We start from the raw sequence: 23,160 nt of genomic DNA, 5'->3' as shown, positions 1-23,160 counted from the left end.
TAAAGTTCAAGGGAATATGCAGCGCATAGCAATCCCCAGTGTGAATATAGCTGTCCCCTCCAATCACGAGACAAGACTACGTGTTGAGGGTCAAGAAGAACTCTGGTTTAATGGCACACACTCTGCTTTTATGCAATTCTCCCCTGCAAGGGAGACGCCCACATACAATTATACATTACCCAATCACACAATTGTTACATCCCACAGATTCCCTCCCCTTAGCCTGAGAGGTAACCCAATTATACGTACAGATTAAACATACTTTTTACCCAACTTTCATAACTCTAAAACCATACATCCAATATTAATAACATATTATTAATCAGCACATTCCAAATACAAATATACCGAAAAATCATTTGAATCCGTTCAGCCGTTCGGGAGATAGGTATAAGTCCTTTATACATTTTCATGCCCAAAACAGTTCCATGGATTTGGGCTCTGCGGTTGGTCTATTTTGCACAGAGAAAATTACTAAGTCCCATTCGAACGAGCGTTCGAATCTTCGAACGGGACTTAGTCTCCAGCTGCGGGACGAAGAAGGTACGGGTCAGCATTCGAATAAGTTAAAATGGCCGACGCCACGTGTTCGTTTGTCGAATGGCGGCCACTTCGACAACTTCGGCACTTCGATGACTTCGGCACTTCGACTGCATTCAAAGTGCCAGTTTAAAAGTTGTAACCCTGCTCCAAAGCATTTAAAGGGCCAGGAACAGCATTCAAAGATCCATTATGCCCAAATGTAATTCTTAAAGAGCAATACATTCATTCCAGGGCCATAGTCGCAGAGCAGGAGGCTAGCGATAAGTCCTCTCCAATGCCCAGTGGCAATTTTTTTTTACATTGGCATGGATTGGTGGTAAAATGGTTGCTTAAAGAGAGATAAAAAAAGACCCCAAGTTTAAAACCTTAGGTTGTTTTCTTTTAAAAAAATATATACATGTGAAGGGTTATTCAGGGATTCCCGACAGATACCAGTGTTACAATGTAACTTTCGTTAATTTTGAGAAAAAAAAAATGGTTTGGAAATAGCAAAGTGCTACTTATACTTATTGCCCTATAACTTTCATATAAAAGCTAAGAACACGTTAGAAAAATGTAGAAACTATTTATCACAGGTGTTTTTTGGCAGTTGTAGATGCGTAACAGATTTTGGTGGTCAAAGTTCGAAAAAGAAAACTTTCATCATATTTTATAATTTTTTTATAGTAAATTACATGATATGATGAAAATAATGGTATCTTTAGAAAGACCATTTAATGGTGAGAAAAACTGTATATAATATGTGTGGCTACTGTAAAAAATTACAGCTAAACACAAACACACAGAAAATGTAAAAAGAGCCCTGGTCCTTAACGGTAAGAAAATTTAAAAACAGTCTGGTCACTAAGGGGTTAAGTAAAAAAAAATGTTATGATATAAACACATGATGTTTTTACAGTTAGAAAGTGGACTTTTATTCCCATATTTAGAGAAATGTGAAACATTATCTGGAACGTATCTAGTTTGTTATATAATAAGTGAAAAATCGTGACAGAGTCACATTTGGCTATAATCAGCTATAGTCATAGCGTGGCTATTTTAGCCCTAATTTTGCAAGTTGGATTTCGGTCCAATAAAAACCACTGCTTAATCGTATGCGTGTAAACATGACCTGGGTCTGCACCCATAAGCCCACAATCGTGTATATCCAAATTACAATCATTGCAAATGAAATGTATTCATTGTAATCTAATTTTGTTTGCAATAATTGTGCTGGGAGCAGTGTCGGTGCTACATTTCTAGAGATAGTTAGTGAGGAGGAGACAGTCCCACAGAGGGAGACACTGAGTCTTGTTTTTCAAATAATTTTATATTTTTGGCTAAATTTGAAAAAATAGTTCATTAAAATATTGAAATGTGAAAAAAAATCAATAAAAAAATATATCAATATATCAAAAAATTTTGTTTTTCAAATATATATTTTTCATAACATTAAATCATTTAAAAGTTTATCCAAAATGTTTTAAAAGCTTGTCCAACACATTTAATTTCAAGGCCTAATTGGCCAGTGGGAAAGCTCGGATGAGAAGGGAATGGACATTGTGAGGAGGCCAGATTTGCTGAGAATGTTAAGGAGTGACTTCATCAAACTGCACCACACTGTTTGAGAATAAATGATAGTGAGTCATTGCTTGAGACAGACAGGAAAAAACAGAGAGAAATGAAAGTGGAGATTAGAGGAAATGGGAGAGATTGTATTTACTTATTTATAAAATGTTTTAATAAGTGAGATTATACAGGATACAGTGAGATTTTCGAGTGTGTCTTGGGCCCTTTAACACTGCATCGTCACAATATAATATTTAAATAGTTCAATATAATATCAATACACACAACATATATAAATGTAACATAGAACAGGTAGGAAATATATATTCAACCATGACAGGTGCATTCTGTTTTGAGGTATGTAGAGAGGGATCTCTTAAAGGACTTTAGATTTGGGGAAGATTTGAAAGTGTGCGGGAGGTCGTTCCACAATTTCTGCATTTTCTTAGGAGAAGGAGGATCGGGCCGCTTTCTTTTTGTATTGAGGTAGACTAAATAAAGTGCTGGTACTGGATCGGAGGTTATAGGAGGTGGGAACAGCCGAGCAGAGCATTCTGCTCAGGTAGGGGGCGGGAGCTTCCCATAAAAGCTCTTAAACACAAGGCTGGAAAGATGAAGGGTGCGTCTGGATTCCAGCGACAGCCAGTTTAGTTCTTTTAGCAAGTCACATTGGTGGGTCCTATAATTACATTGTAGCACAAATCGGCAGAACGAGTTATACAATGTATTGAGTTTATTAATGTGGGATTGCGACGCAGATGCATATACTACATCCCCATAATCAATGATTGGCATCAGCATTTGCTGCACTGTTTCCTTACTGTAGGGCTTAGGCAGGATTTATTTCTGTACAGGGCACCTAGTTTTAGATAAAGTTTAGATGAGAGTTTTTCTATGTGGAGGCCAAAGGATAGATTTGGGGTCTAGCAACGTTCTAAGTATTTGAAAGAATGGATTTTCTGATACATAGTTGTTGATTTTGTAATTTGTGTAATTTAGGTGCTTTTCCAACGATCATAGTTTGTCAGTATTTAGGAAGAGTTTTATTTTTTGCGATCCACTTTTCTACTTATTGCCCTGGCCCTGCCCTTCATTTACCTCTGTGTGTCTTAAAGGGGAACTAACCTGGAGTGTTCTTATTGTATTCATTTATAAAATGTGTTACCAGGATGGATACATTGAGATTTCTCTCATTTTAAAGTATGTCCTGGGGCCACTAACACTGCATCGTTACAATAGGATACAATATAATATTAGAAATACAAAGTAATATTAATACACAGCACAGAACAGGTAAGAGCTACAATCAGCCATGATTACAGGCACCTTCTATACTGAGATATGTAGAGAGGAATCTCTTAAAGGATTTTAGGCTGCGGGTAGATTAATAAATGTCTTTTAGGCCAAGATAAATGAGGTCTCAGATGTTGGGTGAGGGGCACATTGAGAACACATGTCAGGATGGTGATCAGACAATGAAAGGTGTGTTAGAGAAGTTACAGACACCTGGGTATGTTGAAAAGGTGAGGCCGAGGTGTCACTGTTTAAAGGACCACATTCTATTAGATGATACAAATTATATCTTGTGTTTAAATTGAGTTTATCGTGTAGACGTCATGGGAGAAAACTGTTGGTTAAATAGAAGAGACAAGCAAATCTCCTTTAGTAGAACATTAGCCTATGTGTAAAATCCTGACCTACTTGGACTATCTTCAATCGTACTATGTTCATTACTTGTTTGTATTGAAAATATGATATTGTTATGTGTTATCACAATTTATCAATAAAAACATGATATTACAAGCAGTAATGCTTTTACCTGACTCCCCCTGGTGGTTAAATCTGGAATGTTCCCTAGTACAGCAGGGTTGGTAGAGATAGTATAATATAGAATTTAACTCTTGCACTATACTTTGAAAACCAACGTACACAGAGATTTGTACCGTAGAATTAGAATTGAACTTTGATAATTGATGCCATTTGTTTAATTTCCAAGTACTGCTCCTCTAATATATCTTTGTAGAAGCTAGCCCCTCTTGTTATATAATGAATGTATCCCTGTTTATTTATAGCTCCAGGATTTTTAACAAGCTATAGGGGGCAGTAGAGAGCGGCCCATTTCAGAATTCAGACTTGCAGGCTTGGAAGATGGGTTTATTGGCTCATTTTAAAATTTAGAGACAGAAACGAACCCCCCCTTTCCTCACTGGATACAATTTGCAAAATAACATTTCCGGGTGGTATTTAATAGGCGATTTCTGAGTCTTTTATGTAAACATTTTACCCCAATTTCTTCTAAATATAGCAATTATTTTTATGAAGTTTCAGCCAAATATTGTGTGTGTGACGGACCGCCTGCCACCCCGACTGGGTGCCTCCGTCAAACGATGCTCCTAGTGCTCGCCAAGCACCATCAGCACCGCACTCGACACCATATCCACCGCAAACACCACGAACCGCCACAGCTTGGTTGTGGTTTCGCTATCCTCCACCCACCCTGGACCCAAGACCAGGCTCCAGCTTCCAGAGGGTGAACCTCTCCTAAATCCAGAGAGCAGGAACCAGGAACAAGAACAACTCTTACAAGAGCTTGGTGATTATACCCTGGGGAGTATAGTGATTATAGCAATCCCCAGAGTGTGGTTCTCCAATCCCCCAAACATGAGCCAAGACTTCATGAAGGGGTAAGCAGGTCTGTTTAATAAGGACCAAACTTCTGGAATAAAAGGGAATCATGACATGTCACACATGTCATGTGTCCCTAAGGGGTTAATGGAAGGCGGCACTCACAATTTATACAATTCCTCAGGCCAGAGGCACACCCCCTGGACCTGATGGTACACAGGCACACAAAGGACACAAGCCAATCAAAACAATACAATGTTGTCTGACACTCCCACATACACAGTAAAATCCCTCCCTTCTATCCTGGAGATAATTGGCTTAAGTAACCGTAGTAAACTCAATTATCCCCAGATACAGAAAATATCTCTGAGTTTACAACTGCAACAAAACATATTAAAATACATAACTTATATCCCATAGAACTGAACCCCCACATTTGACCTATCCCCAGATAGGTTGGATCTGAGCGCTCAATATATCCGAACATGTCGGTGTAACGAGAATATACCCCTACACACAGGATCCAGCTAAACAGAAGACAGTACAGAGGAGAGATACGTCTACCGGACCTTAGAGTGGCCGGACTCGACGTATATAGGAGAAGTACAGAGTCAGGAACGATCCGAGGTCAAGGGCACAAAGAGACAGCGTAAACGAGAACTAGCCGGGATCTGGTACACAGGAATCAGCAAGCCGGCAAACAGAACAGATAAGGATAAAGCGAAAACGAAGTCAGAATACAAAGCCAAGGTCAAATAGGGAGAAACACAACTGAACACAACAAGCGCTAAAGGGAACTGTAGCAGAAACCACGATAGGGCAAGGAACTAAGGGAAAAGGGTGAGTATAAGTAGCCTCCAAACAAATGTGATTGGCTCCTGTCACTTCCACACCCCCAAAAGGTAAGTGTATGGGGTGATTGGCATGACAGGAGCCAATGGGAGCCTTTTTGCAATTTAGGCTCCCACTGTCTCTTTAACCCCTTAAGGACCAAACTTCTGGAATAAAAGGGAATCATGACGTGTCACACACGTCATGTGTCCTTAAAGGGTTAAGAGCGCGCCCGAGACTCGCGGCGCGCTCTTAGCTTCAGGCGGGACACGTGACCGCATCTCGCGGTCACTGCCCGTCTTCCTGTTAGGAGAGTCGGATGAGCCGCGCGCGAGAGGACCGCGGCCGGCCCCCGGATAAGGTAAGTAACGCTACAGCCGGTCCTTGTAGGCTATTTTACAAGCCATGTTTTACCGGCTAATAACATAATATAATATAACTATAATATGATATGGTTTACGCAATGTTTGCACCCACGTTCATAGTTCTCTTTGAAGGCCATTAAGGTTGATGTTTTCTGTTTAGTTTCCCAGTTATATTCAGCTTCATGCTATTATTATTATTACTGGTATTTATATAGCACCAGCATAGTCCGGAGCGCTTTACAATATTATCAAAGGGGAAGATTTAACAATAAATTAGACAATTACAAAAACTTACAGGAACAATAGGTTGAAGAGGACCCTGCTCAAACGAGATTACAGACTATAGGATGTGGGGTATAAAACACAATAGGACAGGAAATAGCAATCAAACAAGGTGGGAGTGAAGCAGAGCTGGAGGAGAGAGTAGAGTGCTGCCCTTTAGGAGAGAGCAAGAGACAGGTATGTGAGGTAGAGGTTACTCTGGGAGGCCATAAGCTTTCCTAAAGAGATGGGTTTTGAGGCACTTATTAAATGATTAAAGACTAGGGGATAGTCTGATTGGGGTAGACAGGCTATTCCAAAGGAACTGAGTCACCCATGAGAAGTCCTGCAAACGTGAGTTGGCCGTACCAGTGCGAGCAGCGGATAGGAGGTGGTCACGGGCAGAGCGGAGAGATCGAGAAGGGACATACCTATGGATCTGTGAAGAGAAATAAGAGGGGCTAGAATTGTTCAGTGCTTTATATGTATGGGTAAGCACTTTGAATTGACTCCTACAGGATACAGTAAGCCAATGTAAGAACTGACAGAGGGGTGACGTGTGAGAGGACCGAGTAGACAGGAAAATCAGTCTGGCGGCAGCATTCATTACAGATTGTAGTGGGGCAATACGGCTTGTGGGAAGACCAATTAGGAGAGGGTTACAATAATCCATGCAAGAGTTTACTAGAGCATGGACAAGCTCCTTAGTAGCATCTTGCATAAGAAAGGGGCGGATGCGGATGTTTTTAAGGTGAAATCTACAGGATTTGGCAACAGACTGGATGTGAGGGTCAAATGTGAGGCCAGAATCAAGTATAATGCCAAGACAGCGCGCTTGCAAGGATGGACTGATGTGGGTAACACTAACTTGCAGGGAGAGTGAAGGAGGAGCATTAGTATTAGGAGGAGGAAAGACAAGAAGTTCAGTCTTAGAGAGATTGAGTATCAAAGGACATCCAGTCAGAGATGGAAGAAAGGCAAGCAGTGAAACTCTGGAGGACGGCAGGGGAGAGGTCCGGGGAGGAGAGATATATCTGAGTGTCATCAGCATACAGGTGGTATTGGAATCCAAATGAAGTAATACATTTTCCAAGAGAGGCAGTATAAAGAGAAAATAGAAGGGGACCAAGTACAGAGCCTTGGGAGACTCCAAGAGAGACACGACGAAGGGAGGAGGTATCACTAGAAAAGGAGATACTGAATGAGCATTTGGAGCAGGCCCGGACTGGCCATCGGGCAAACCGGGCACATGGCCGGTGGGCCGCGATGGCCATGGGCCAAGGCCTGCAGGAAAGATCAAGAGATCTCTCCTGCCGGGTCATGCAAGGCAGCACCGGCCCAAGATGGAGGTCTATCCCATCATGGGCCAGAGGGGTGATCGGGCAGTGAGCCGGTCACCCTCCGTGCATGCAGAGCAGCTTCCTTCTATCCCTCTCGCGAGCTCCGAGATTATCAGAGCGTTGCCATGGTAACCCGTGGCAACGCTCTGAAAAAACGGTGCTCGTGAGAGGGAGAGAGACATGGTCTGTACCCTGTGGGGTTTACCTGTCACTGGACCACCAGGTATGTGAATGCTCCCTCTCCGCCCTGCAAAGTTAAAAGGGAAGAGTAAATGGAATTATTATTTTTTTTTTTACTTTTTTTTTGTCTAATTATTAAATTAATGATTTATGGCCATATCATCCACTATATACACCCCCCTCACATACACACACACAAACACACAAACACACACACACCGCACCCCCTGCACTAACACACAAACACACTACACATACTGCACTAACACACAACACACTGCACCCCCTGCACTAACACACAAACACACTGCTCTAACACACAAAAACCCTGCACTAACAAACTGCAATCCCTGCACTAACATACAAATACACTGCACTAACATACACAGACACACTGCACCCCCTGCACTAACACACAAACACACTACATACACTGCACTAACACACAACACACTGCACCCCCTGCACTAACACACAACACACTACACACACACACCGCACCCCCTGCACTAATAAACAAACACACTACACATACTGCACTAACACACAACACACTGCACCCCCTGCACTAACACACAAACACACTGTTCTAACACACAAAAACCCTGCACTAACACACTGCAACCCCTGCACTAACATACAAATACACTGCACTAACATACACAGACACACTGCACCCCCTGCACTAACACACACACACACTACATACACTGCACTAACACTACACAAACTGCACCCCTGCACTCACACAAATATGCTGCTCCCCTGCACTAACAATATACACACAGCACCCCCTGAACTAACACACAAACACACTGCACCCCCTGCACTAACACACAAACACACTGCTCTAACACACAAAAACCCTGCACTAACACTCTGCAACCCCTGCACTAACATACAAATACACTGCACTAACATACACAGACACACTGCACCCCCTGCACTAACACACAAACACACTACATACATTGCACTAACACACAACACACTGCACCCCCTGCACTAACACACAACACACTACACACACACACCGCACCCCCTGCACTAACACACAAACACACTAAACATACTGCACTAACACACAACACACTGCACCCCCTGCACTAACACACAAACACACTGCTCTAACACACAAAAACCCTGCACTAACACACTGCAACCCCTGCACTAACATACAAATACAATGCACTAACATACACAGCCACACTGCACCCCCTGCACTAACACCCAAACACACTACATACACTGCACTAACACACAACACACTGCACCCCCTGCACTAACACACAACACACTACACACACACACCGCACCCCCTGCACTAACACACAAACACACTGCTCTAACACACAAAAACCCTGCACTAACACACTGCAACCCCTGCACTAACATACAAATACAATGCACTAACATACACAGACACACTGCACCCCTGCACTAACACACAAACACACTACATACACTGCACTAACACTACACACACTGCACCCCTGCACTCACACAAATATGCTGCTCCCCTGCACTAACACTATACACACAGCACCCCCTAAACTAACACACAAACACACTGCACCCCCTGCACTAACGCACAACACACACTGTATATCCCCAATATCCACACTACACCTCCTGCACTTACACACAAACACACTTCACACACTCTCTCAGTGGCGTACACACAATCCATGGGGCCCTGGTGCGAAACTGTTCCAGACAGGCATGCATACATACACACACACACACACACAAGACGCACATACATACATACATACAAACAGACAAGCACACACACACACACAGACATACAGGCAGACACACATACATACACACACACATACATACAAACAAACAAACAGGCACACATACATACAGGCAGACACACACACACACAGACACACACACATACATACAAACACACACACACACAAAATATTTAAGTCACCCTCCTGTTTCCTACCTTTTAGGTGCAGGAGGGTGACTGGGGTCCAGTGGTGGCTCAGGTGAATGGGAGTCAGAGTTCCCACTCTGACTCCCTGGTCTTCCTCCCGCGCGGCTCTCAGTGTTAGTGGGATGAGTGATGTGCAGTCACTTCCTCCCAGCTCTGTGATGTAATCACAGGGGGCCCGGTCACGCTGTTAAAGCGCCCAGCGCTGACCGAGCCCCCTTACAATCCATATCCATCGGGTGGCCCTGACAGCATGGGCCACCCGATGGACCCCTGGGACGCGGCCCCGGCAAAACATAATGGCGGGTACCCAGTTGCAGGGGTCCGTAGGGTAACCGGACCCCTTTGAGTGACGGGCCCGGTCGCAGCTGTGACCCCTGTGACCGCGGTATGTACATCAGTGCACTCTCTATACCCCATATATACACACTATATCCCTGGCACTCACATACACACACTGTATACCCCCTAAACATACACTACACTCCCTGCACTTTCATACGTTATGCCCCTTTAAACACACACATTACACCCCCTGCATGCAAACACACTAATTTATATCCCCTATAAATACATATTCTGCACCCCCTGTACACACTACACCACCTATGCATACATTACTGCACCTATGCACATGTGCTCTACAGCTTCTTTAGCATATGCACACTAAAAACACTCACAAACACACAGTCCAGCTCTTTACATGCACACACTACATCCCCTAGGCCCACACACTCCACAGGCCCTATATGAATACACACACAGACACACAAACACACACACATACTTTACACCTCAGAAAAACACACACTACAGCCCCTAGCCACATGCAGTACGCCACAAACAGACCCCTTTGCACACAATACAACACAAATAGTCTGTTCTACACACATGCAACCTCCAAACATATACAACACCACAGGGAACATCCCCACACATGCACAACACTTTAACAGCCCTGTTTTGATCTCTGGTATCCCACTATTGAGGACACAAGAGACAAATCGCCAGCAAACACAGCGCATGCTTACATTGCACAAACTATCTCGCCCACCCCCCAAAAAAAAACATGGCATTTACTTAATCCAAGAGCACTGGATGCTCTGGAGGAGCGTGACATTAACATACTCATTTGGTGGGGGGGGGGGGGAGGGGGTGTGCATGTCAATGGTGGTGACATGACATGCCCCCTTTCTCACCCCCGCCCCTTTAATTGCCCGGGCTGAATTTTTGTCCCAGTCCGGCCCTGGTTGGGAGAGATAGGAGGAAATCCAAGAGAGAACTGTGTCACAGAGACAGAGTGATTGAAGAGTTTGGAGAAGGAGAGCATGGTCAACAGTGTCAAAGGCAGCAGAGAGGTCAAGAAGAATTAGTATTGAGTAGTGCCCTTTGGATTTAGCTGTGATTACGTCATTAGTGACTTTAATAAGAGCAGTTTCAGTAGAGTGGAGAGGGCGGAAGCCAGATTGACAAGGTTCATGGAGAGAGTTGGAATTGAGGAAACAAGCCAGATGGGTAAAGACCAGTCTTTCCAGAAGCTTTAAGGAAAAAGGGAGCAGGAATATGGGACATTAAAGGTACACTATGGTGTCCGGAATACAAACCTGTACTATATTCCCAACACTATAGAGCCCCTGGCCCAAGTTATATTCAGCCCATCCACCCCTTCTCCTGTTTGCCATAAAAATATTAAAAAGATGGTTTTTATTTGCCTTTTTCCAGCACTCCCTCGGTGCTGCTGGTCTCTCCACCTTCATCAACAGTGTCCTCCTCCATCGCTGGTCCAATCCAATAAATCCAATTCTCATAATAGCAGAGCAATCGTTTATGGACCATGTTTGCAGGATGCCACCAGGGCTGAGCTATGGGCCTAACTGAAAGCGTTACCAGCTGCCATTAAGGTAATTAGTGAATGATGTACCCTACATTTTGACTGTTAAACACATCCAATAACATATAGACTGTACATATAGCTTGCTTCTGGGCATACTGCACTTTTACTGTTGGTGCAAAAAAAACTCCCAGACTGGAAGCTAATCTGAACAAGGTCGATAATAGCTCGTGGTGTAGAATTGGAGGCAAACATACTGTGCTGCCACCTAGTGGTAGAAGTGTAAATAGACAAAATATAATTTACAACGAATGTGAAAAATTCTTCTTATTATTATTTATTAAATGACAACAAATTATACAGCGCTGTACAATGGGTGGACTAACAGACAAGTATTTGTAACCAAACAGATGTTAGAACATACTGAATAGCAATACAAATACATTCAGTCTTTAAAAACAGGTCAGATGGACCAAATTAATTCTATACTCATTCTATACTCAGGAATAGTTTCTTAAAATTTCTTCTTTTTTATTTTTTTATTTGGAGTTTTCAATAATGTAAGATTCTCTGTCTCAAGCTAATAGATTGATTTCATGTCTAATCACTGTTTTAAAAATGATATTTTAGACGGTTAATATCTCTTTGTGTTCTTTTCTGGTATTGGAATTAGATTTATCTCAACGTAAGAAGAAACGAAGTTTAGAAGATTTAAAAGGAAAAGGAGACCTCTAGAAATCCTCTAACCACTAAATGTAAAGAGATACAGTGAAAATGGAGAAACGAGGAACGTGGAAGCAAAGATGATCAGAGAGAAAATGTCATACAATGAAAAGCAGACTTACTGCAGCAAGGAAGACAGTTTGAAATAAGAATAATATGAAGTGACCAAGTAGAATAAAAATATATGGGAAAGACTCGAAACATGGGACTTTGCACCCACATAGCTGTTGGAATTGTCTTTTTTGGGGGTCTTTTAGTTTTATGCCAAACCCATCGTGCTCGACGCCCTCCGAGGTGGAAGTGTCCTACATCCTGCAATTGTTCCAGTGATAATGTCCTATGTGATGGAGTCCCCTCCATACCAAGCAGCTACTCCTCAGACATCATCTCAGTGTAAGAGTTCCTAAGGCAACTGACTGCCAGTTCTGACTATAATCTGAGAGACGCTTTATTGTAAGGTATATCCCAGGTATCCAGGCTCATCTGACGTCCTACACATGAATGTAATCTATTGCCCTGAACACCACCCTGTCAGTCCAAATTACATGATTACTTGAATATCCACCTGACAGTTAATATCCATGAATGCCTACCTGCAAGTCCTTAAGCCTGACTGTACACCTGCCTGCCAATGTGTGCATCCATAGGCCTGAATGTCTATCTAACATTCATTTAGGTTAATGCCCACCTAAAAACCCACACAACTTAATGTCCATTGGATAGTTTCTAAATAAACACACCTGCCTGACAATCCAAAAGTCTGTATTCCCAAATGATGCAAGCCAAGTTATAAGCCATACCCCGACATGTTCTAAGCCATACATTGCCATGTTATAAGCCATCCACACAGGGGTCAAGTCCTGGGGGGAAAAGTGTGGGAACTCACCCGAGATCCCCCCCATACACTTGTATGGATAGACGCGCGCACGCACGCACACACACATACTGATGACATTCATGTGCACACACTCTGACAGGCTCACACACAAATACACTCACAGACAAATACACACACACTCACAGACAAAGATACATACACACACTTCCAGACACACACACTCACAGACAAACACACTAACAGCCACACACACATAAGCTCACACTCACAGACACACACACTCCCAGAGAAAGATACATACACTCACAGACAAAGACACATACACACACACACACACACACACACTCACAGACAAACACACTAACAGCCACACACACACATAAGCTCACACTCACAGACACACACACACTCCCAGAGAAAGATACATACACTCACACTTCCTGACACTAACAGACAAACACACACACTTCTAGACACACACACTCACAGACAAACACACTAACAGCCACACACACACACTCCCAGACACACACACACACACACTCACAGACAAACAAACACAAACATACAGTTTTACAAAATGCTTAAATGTCCACCCAACCTCCCTACCTGGAGAGCTGGCATGGACTTGTCCATGGGGTCCAGTGGGGCTAAAGCCCGGCGGGCGGCTGTAGTGGCTGATACACGCGGCGAGGCAGCTGCTGGTCTGTCTCCTCTACTCCCTCGCGGGCTGGGACGTCATATTCCGGCTTCTGTAGACAGCGCGCGAGGGAGCAGAGGAGACAGACCAGCAGCTGCCTCGCCGCGTGTATCAGCCACCACAGCCGCCCGCCGGGCTTTAGCCCCACTGGACCCCATAACAGGGGGAACGCGGGGGTTCCTGCAGGAGCAACGGGAACGGCGTTCCCGCTGTAAAAAAAAGTGCAGGAACGCCGTTCCCACGCGTTCCTGCAGGACTCGAGCCCTGCACAAACTCATTCATTGACAGAGAGACACACACAAACACACTGACAGACACACACTAATAGTCACACACACACTAAATGACAAACAGACTCTCATTGATTTGACAGACACTTACAAACATACACTAACAGAAGCACATACACGCAAACATGCACTAACAGAAGCACATACACACACACGTGCATACACTAACAGAAGCACGTACACTCATACGCACACACACATGCATACACTAACAGAAGCACATACACTCATACACACACACGTACATACGCTAACAGACGTAAATACACTCATACACACACACTGACACAAACACACACACATACACTAACAGACATAAACTAACAGACATACACACACAAAGACTAACAGACATACACACACACACTAACAGACATACACTAACAGACATACACACATACATACACATACACTAACAGACATACACCCACATACATAGACTAACAGACATACACACACATACACTAGCAGACATACACACACACACACATACACATACACTAACAGACATACACACACATATACACACATACACTAGCAGACATACACACACACACACACACACACACATACACACACATACACTAACAGACACACACACATACACTAACAGACACACATACACTAACAGACATACACACACACATACACTAACAGACATACACACATACACTAACAGACATACACACACACTAACAGACATACACACACACACATACACATACACTAACAGACATACATACACTAACAGACATACACACACACATACACTAACAGACATACATACACTAACATACATACACACATACACTAACAGACATACACACACACATACACTAACAGACATACATATATACAAATTACTAAAATTAACATTTCCCACCCACCCAGCCTCCCTACTTTTTAGGATGGCATGGATGGGTCCCTGTGGTCCAGTGGGGCTGCAGTGAAGCGGGCGGCTCTCTCCCTGTCACACGTGGCGAGGGAGCTGTGTCCTCTCTGCTCCCTCTCGCCGCGTGGGTTGTCTGCTGATGCAGGGAGCCGGAATATGACGTCATATTCCGGCTCCCTGCATCAGAAAACGGCACGCGTCGAGAGGGAGCAGAGAGGACACAGCTCCCTCGCCGCGTGTGACAGGGAGAGAGACGCCCGCCAGGGAGGGAATCAGGTGGCCCCCCCATGACAGGGGGAACACAGGGCATTTGGGGGCGGCATTTTTTGCCGCCCCCTGAGTGCCTGCAGGGGGAACGGCGTTCCTCCTGTGAAAAAAGTGCAGGAACGCCGTTCCCACGCGTTCCTGCAGGACTCGAGCCCTGCATCCACACCATGTTATTAGCCATAACACGCCATGTTATAAGCCATACACCTAAATGTCTATGTTATAAGCCATCCCCCGCCATGTTATAAGCCATCCCCTGCCATGTTCTAAGCCATACCCCCCCATGTTATAAGCCAGCCCCCGCCATGTTATAAGCCATACCCCGCCATGTTATTGTCAGGATCCCGTGGGCGGCTGCGAGGGGAGGCTGCAGTCCGCTCGCGGCACTCACCCTTCAGCCGTCCGCGGTCCCCTTCTCGTACGCTCGGCGAGCGGCATCCTCCCAGCCACGGATGCCGCCCGCGTCTTCCTCTTCGTCCCCCAGCGGCAGCATGCTGCACGCTGGGAGACCGCCCATTTTTGTAAACGCCGGGGTCAGCCACCTGACCCGGCGTTAAAGGTACAGTGCCTCAATCACAGTGGGAGGTATAGATATCTCCCACGTGTGATTGTTAATTCTGATTGGAAATTATCCAATCAGAATTAATCAATGGGTTTAAATACTTACCTCTCCTGTCTCTCTCTGCCCTGTTGTGGTCTTTGCTTTCTAGTATTGCTGTTCTTCTTGTGTTTCTCTCTGGTTTACGTACTCTCTGGCTTGTTTATCCGACCTTGCGACTTTCTCCTACCCTTTGACCTTGGCTTGTCTCTCGTTATTCTGTCCTCTGGTTCCCCTTACTCGGCTTGTCTCCTGACTATTCTTTGTGTGCTTAGCCCGGCCACTCTAAGGTCCGCAACTGCACCTTTTCTGTGTGTGTGTTAGCTTGTTAGGTTCCCAGAATCGTGACAGTTATAAGCCATCCCCTGCCATGTTATTAGCCATACCCAGCCATGTTATAAGCCATACCCTGCCATGTTATAAGCCGTACCTCGCCATGTTATAAGCCATACCCCGCCATGTTATAAGCCATACCCTGCCATGTTATAAGCCATCCCCCACCATGTTATAAGCCATACCGCGCCATGTTATAAGCCATACCCCACCATGTTATAAGCCATACCCCACCATGTTATAAGCCATACCCTGCCATGTTAGAAGCCATACCCCGCCATGTTATAAGCCATACCCTGCCATGTTAGAAGCCATACCCCACCATGTTATAAGCCATACCCTGCCATGTTATAAGCCATACCCCGCCATGTTATAAGCCATACCCCACCATGTTATAAGCCATACCCTGCCATGTTAGAAGCCATACCCCGCCATGTTAAAAGCCATACCCCACCATGTTATAAGCCGTACCCTGCCATGTTAGAAGCCATACCCCGCCATGTTATAAGCCATACCCCGCCATGTTATAAGCCATACCCCGCCATGTTATAAGCCATACCCCACCATGTTATAAGCCATACCCTGCCATGTTATAAGCCGTACCCTGCCATGTTGTAAGCCGTACCTCGCCATGTTATAAGCCATATTCCGACATGTTCTAAGCCATCCCCCACCATGTTATAAGCCATACTCCACCATGTTATACACCATACCCCTGAATGTCTATGGTTTACAGTAAGCCATACCCTGCCAAGTTAGAAGCCATACCCAGCCATGTTATAAGCCATACCTCGCCATTTTATCAGCCATACCCCATCATGTTATAAGCCGTACCCCATCATGTTATAAGCCATACCCTCCCATGTTATAAGCCATACCCCACCATGTTATAAGCCATACCCCTGAATGTCTATGGTTTACAGTAAGCCATACCCCGCCATGTTATTAGCCATACTCTGCCATGTTATAAGCCATACCCTCCCATGTTATAAGTCATACCTCGACATTTTATCAGCCATATCGCGCCATGTTATAAGCCATACCCTCCCATGTTATAAGCCATACCCCACCATGTTATAAGCCATACCCCACCATGTTATAAGCCATACCCTGCCATGTTATAAGCCATACCCTGCCATGTTATAAGCCATCCCCCACCATGTTATAAGCCATACCGCGCCATGTTATAAGCCGTACCCTGCCATGTTATAAGCCATACCCTGCCATGTTATAAGCCATACCCCACCATGTTATAAGCCATACCCCGCCATGTTATAAGCCGTACCCTGCCATGTTATAAGCCATACCCCGCCATGTTATAAGCCATACCCCACCATGTTATAAGCCATACCCTCCCATGTTAGAAGCCATACCCCGCCATGTTATAAGCCATACCCCACCATGTTATAAGCCATACCCCGCCATGTTATAAGCCATACCCCGCCATGTTATAAGCCATACCCCACCATGTTATAAGCCATACCCTGCCATGTTAGAAGCCATACCCCGCCATGTTATAAGCCATACCCCACCATGTTATAAGCCATACCCCACCATGTTATAAGCCATACCCCACCATGTTATAAGCCATACCCTGCCATGTTAGAAGCCATACCCCGCCATGTTATAAGCCATACCCCACCATGTTATAAGCCATACCCCGCCATGTTATAAGCCATACCCCGCCATGTTATAAGCCATACCCCACCATGTTATAAGCCATACCCTGCCATGTTAGAAGCCATACCCCGCCATGTTATAAGCCATACCCCGCCATGTTATAAGCCATACCCCACCATGTTATAAGCCATACCCCACCATGTTATAAGCCATACCCCACCATGTTATAAGCCATACCCTGCCATGTTATAAGCCATACCCTGCCATGTTATAAGCCGTACCCTGCCATGTTGTAAGCCGTACCTCGCCATGTTATAAGCCATATTCCGACATGTTCTAAGCCATCCCCCACCATGTTATAAGCCATACTCCACCATGTTATACACCATACCCCTGAATGTCTATGGTTTACAGTAAGCCATACCCTGCCAAGTTAGAAGCCATACTCTGCCATGTTATAAGCTATACCCCGTCATGTTATTAGCCATACCCCATCATGTTATAAGCCGTACCCCATCATGTTATAAGCCATACCCCGCCATGTTATAAGCCATCCCCTGCCATGTTATAAGCCATACCCCGCCATGTTATAAGCCATACCCCGCCATGTTATAAGCCATCCATGTTATAAGCCATACCCCACCATGTTATAAGCCGTACCCTGCCATGTTATAAGCCATACCCCGCCATGTTATAAGCCATACCCCGGCATGTTATAAGCCATCCCCTGCCATGTTATAAGCCATACCCCACCATGTTATAAGCCATACCCTGCCATGTTATAAGCCATACCCCACCATGTTATAAGCCATACCCCGCCATGTTATAAGCCATCCCCTGCCATGTTATAAGCCATACCCCACCATGTTATAAGCCGTACCCTGCCATGTTGTAAGCCGTACCTCGCCATGTTATAAGCCATATTCCGACATGTTCTAAGCCATCCCCCACCATGTTATAAGCCATACCCCACCATGTTATAAGCCGTACCCTGCCATGTTATAAGCCATACCCCGCCATGTTATAAGCCATACCCCGCCATGTTATAAGCCATCCCCTGCCATGTTATAAGCCATACCCCACCATGTTATAAGCCATACCCTGCCATGTTATAAGCCATACCCCGCCATGTTATAAGCCATACCCCGCCATGTTATAAGCCATCCCCTGCCATGTTATAAGCCATACCCCACCATGTTATAAGCCATACCCTGCCATGTTATAAGCCATACCCCACCATGTTATAAGCCATACCCCGCCATGTTATAAGCCATCCCCTGCCATGTTATAAGCCATACCCCACCATGTTATAAGCCGTACCCTGCCATGTTGTAAGCCGTACCTCGCCATGTTATAAGCCATATTCCGACATGTTCTAAGCCATCCCCCACCATGTTATAAGCCATACTCCACCATGTTATACACCATACCCCTGAATGTCTATGGTTTACAGTAAGCCATACCCTGCCAAGTTAGAAGCCATACTCTGCCATGTTATAAGTCATACCTCGCCATTTTATCAGCCATACCCCATCATGTTATAAGCCATACCCTCCCATGTTATAAGCCATACCCCACCATGTTATAAGCCATCCCCTGCCATGTTATAAGCCATACCCCACCATGTTATAAGCCATACCCTCCCATGTTATAAGCCATACCCCACCATGTTATAAGCCATCCCCTCCCATGTTATAAGCCATACCCCACCATGTTATAAGCCATACCCTCCCATGTTATAAGCCATACCCCACCATGTTATAAGCCATACCCTCCCATGTTATAAGCCATACCCTCCCATGTTATAAGCCATACCCCACCATGTTATAAGCCATACCCTCCCATGTTATAAGCCATACCCCACCATGTTATAAGCCATACCCTCCCATGTTATAAGCCATACCCTCCCATGTTATAAGTCATACCTCGACATTTTATCAGCCATATCGCGCCATGTTATAAGCCATATCGCGCCATGTTATAAGCCATACCCCACCATATTATAAGCCATACCCTTCCTATGTTATAAGCTATAGCCCACCATATTGTAAGCCATACCGCGACATGTTATAAGCCATACCCCACCATGTTATAAGCTATAGCCCACCATATTATAAGCCATACCGCGCCATGTTATAAGCCATACCCCGCCATGTTATAAGCCATACCCTCCCATGTTATAAGCTATAGCCCACCATATTATAAGCCATATCGCGCCATGTTATAAGCCACACGCGCCGTGTTATAAGCCAGACCTCCCGATGTTTTAAGTAATACCCCATCATGTTATAATATCCCCCATGTTATAAGCCATATCCCTTATGTTATAAGTCATACCCCACCATGTTATAAGCCATACCCCATCATGTTATAAGTCATACCCCACCATGTTATAAGCCATACCCCACCATGTTATAAGCTATAGCCCACCATATTATAAGCCATACCGCGCCATGTTATAAGCCATACCCCGCCATGTTATAAGCCATACCCTCCCATGTTATAAGCTATAGCCCACCATATTATAAGCCATATCGCGCCATGTTATAAGCCACACGCGCCGTGTTATAAGCCAGACCTCCCGATGTTTTAAGTAATACCCCATCATGTTATAATATCCCCCATGTTATAAGCCATATCCCTTATGTTATAAGTCATACCCCACCATGTTATAAGCCATACCCCATCATGTTATAAGTCATACCCAACCATGTTATAAGCCATACCCCATTATGTTATAAGCCATACCCCGCCATGTTTGAAGCCATACCCCACAATGTTATAAGTCATATCCCCCATTTTTTAAGCCATACCCCACCATGTTATAAGCCATATCCCTTATGTTATAAGTCATACCCCACCATGTTATAAGCCATATCGCGCCATGTTATAAGCCATACCCCGCCATGTTATAAGCCATACCCCGCCATGTTATAAGCCATACCCCACCATGTTATAAGCTATAGCCCACCATATTATAAGCCATACCCCGCCATGTTATAAGCCATACCCCACCATGTTATAAGCCATACCCCATTATGTTATAAGGCATACTCCGCCATGTTTGAAGCCATAACTCACCATGTTATAAGTCATACCCCATCATGTTATAAGCCATACCCCGCCATGTTATAAGCCATACCCCATTATGTTATAAGGCATACTCCGCCATGTTTGAAGCCATACCCCACAATGTTATAAGTCATATCCCCCATGTTATAAGCCATACTCCGCCATGTCATATTGATTGGCCTTGTGAATGCCAATAAGACCTTCACACGTAAGCCATGACAGTTGCCTTAATAAAATGCTGGTGATTAATAATAAATGAATGTTGTTAATGGCTGCACAGCCCATACCCCTGGCCCCTGGTGCACAGAATAGATTATCTCCGTCTATCACACAGTGTTAAACATGGACAGATTGTGCCTGAATTTCATCAGGAGACATTTAACTGGAAATCTCTGAGCATGTAACTGGCTGCTAGATCTCTGGCAACATTGTACACATAAATTATACTAATTATATCAGTTTATATCAATTATACCTATCATATCAATTATACCAGTTTATATCAGTATACCAATCATATCAGTCTTTATACCTGTTTATACCAATTACACCATTTTATATCAAGTACACCAATTATACCAGTTTAAACCAGTTTATACCAATTATACCAGTTTAAACCAGTTTATACCAATTATACCAGTTTTTACAAATTATACCAGTGTATATCAGTGTATACCAATTACCAGTTTAGCAATTGCTTTAGCATCAGCTCCCGTAAAAGTAATTATATAATAAGCCTGTACGCTCACATAGATTTTACAATGGCTCACACTAAACCATCCCTTTGTATCATTTATTTTATTCGTAGTGATAGAAGGAGAGTTTGATTACCTTTTACTTGCCTGTCTTACACTGCATTCCTCGGCCCTCCGGTACAGAACAAACCATGTGACACAGTAACAAATGAATGATTCATTCACACGCCGAACAATTTGTCAAGAGAAGCCGTGAAATAAATCTTCAAATGATTTTATAAGATGACCGGATTGATTCATTGTCACTGCTGGTAGACACATTGCCACCTTTGCTCTGCCATTGCACGTTACAAGCCTTTCCTTGACATAAGAGCAGATGAACGAGAGGACGGGCATTATACAAACACAATCATTTGACAAATTGCAGATCTAAAGCTTCTCATTCATTGATTAAAGGAGGGTTATTGTCTTCTCCCGCACCACCACCTAGTTTAAAACATATTAGAATAGAATGGACATTACGTTCCTTAAAGACAAGGCATTGGATGAAGAGTATGATGTAATATGATGTATAAAATAATATCCAATGCAATATGCAGCCTTCTACTTTCAACTGGACATTATAGTCTATTACAAACTACTCAGTGTCTGCTCTGGGCATTCGCCAACCATGGAGACCCTACACAAAACTTGTTACTGGTCCCCCTAGCACAAATCAGTATTGAACGGCCTCCTGTTTTTTAGAGCCTGTTGCTATAGCCCTGATGGATTCTTGTCCTACTTCCTAGAATATTTAGCTGTCTCCTTCCCACTTGTTCACTTTTTATTTTAATATCTCCTGCCCCTTTTCATTTACAATTACTTGTATGTTTTCCAGAAATGCTTAAAAAAGGAATTCAAACAACATGGCCTTGATTTAATATTTTTGGATACGCTTTTCATATAATTTGATATTTTTGGATAAACATTTAAAATGATTTAATATTTTGAAATATATTTCATATTTAGAATTTTTATATATTGGTATATTTTATATACCGTAATACATTTCTTATATTTTATAAAAAAAAAAAAAAAAAACGTATCAAAAAATATTTCAAAAGCTTATCCTAAAATATTAAATTAAGGCCACAGTTGGAGAAAATCTCAGAGGTTGAACATTATTTTAAAAATTATCTCAATGTCTTACAAAAATAAAAACCTCAAATTGGAAAATAACAGTATTTGGTTCTGCTGTCTGTCAGTGATGTCATTATGTCAAAAACCCTGCAAAGATACAATGATAATGTGTTAATAAGTAATTTATGTCTTCCACAGATCTTTTAGAAGATGTGTCTTTACCCATATCCCACCTGGGAGTTTCGCTCCTTCCCAAACCTTGCAGATTCTGTAAGAACTTGTGTTTTAAACTAATATTTAAACCTACGCAGTACAGAAAGTTGCCGATTGCCTTTTTTGTTCCAGTCTGGCTTTATCCGTTAATATATATTAAAATATAATAAATTACAATATATGATTGACCGTAATCTGCTTTTTAATGTATTTTTTTGTAAATAAGTCCTCTGAAATATAGTAAGGTCTATTTTGGTAGCTTAAGCTCTGATTTAATATTTTTGGATAACTTTTTCCAATAGTTTATTTTTTGGATAAATGTTTATAT

At 43.5% G+C, this 23,160-nt stretch overlaps 1 protein-coding gene across 3 annotated transcripts in view; it reads left to right on the top strand.

The window, feature by feature from the left end:
* The window catches only part of LOC134577259 (leucine-rich glioma-inactivated protein 1-like), a 52,205-nt gene that overhangs the window by 21,430 nt on the left and 7,615 nt on the right, over window positions 1-23,160 (top strand). For 2 of the 3 annotated variants that reach the window (XM_063435958.1, XM_063435957.1), the window contains exons 2-4: window positions 11,364-11,542; window positions 12,146-12,588; window positions 22,818-22,889. In XM_063435958.1, the coding sequence (XP_063292028.1) occupies window positions 12,380-12,588; window positions 22,818-22,889 (281 nt within the window). In that variant the 5' untranslated portion in view covers window positions 11,364-11,542; window positions 12,146-12,379. The remainder of the gene's footprint in view (window positions 1-11,363; window positions 11,543-12,145; window positions 12,589-22,817; window positions 22,890-23,160) is intronic. The other variant, XM_063435956.1, reaches the window with a different exon arrangement.

The sequence above is a fragment of the Pelobates fuscus genome, chromosome 11, assembly GCF_036172605.1.
Source record: "Pelobates fuscus isolate aPelFus1 chromosome 11, aPelFus1.pri, whole genome shotgun sequence".
NCBI lineage: Eukaryota > Metazoa > Chordata > Amphibia > Anura > Pelobatidae > Pelobates > Pelobates fuscus.
This window is presented reverse-complemented; position numbering and strand designations above follow the sequence as displayed.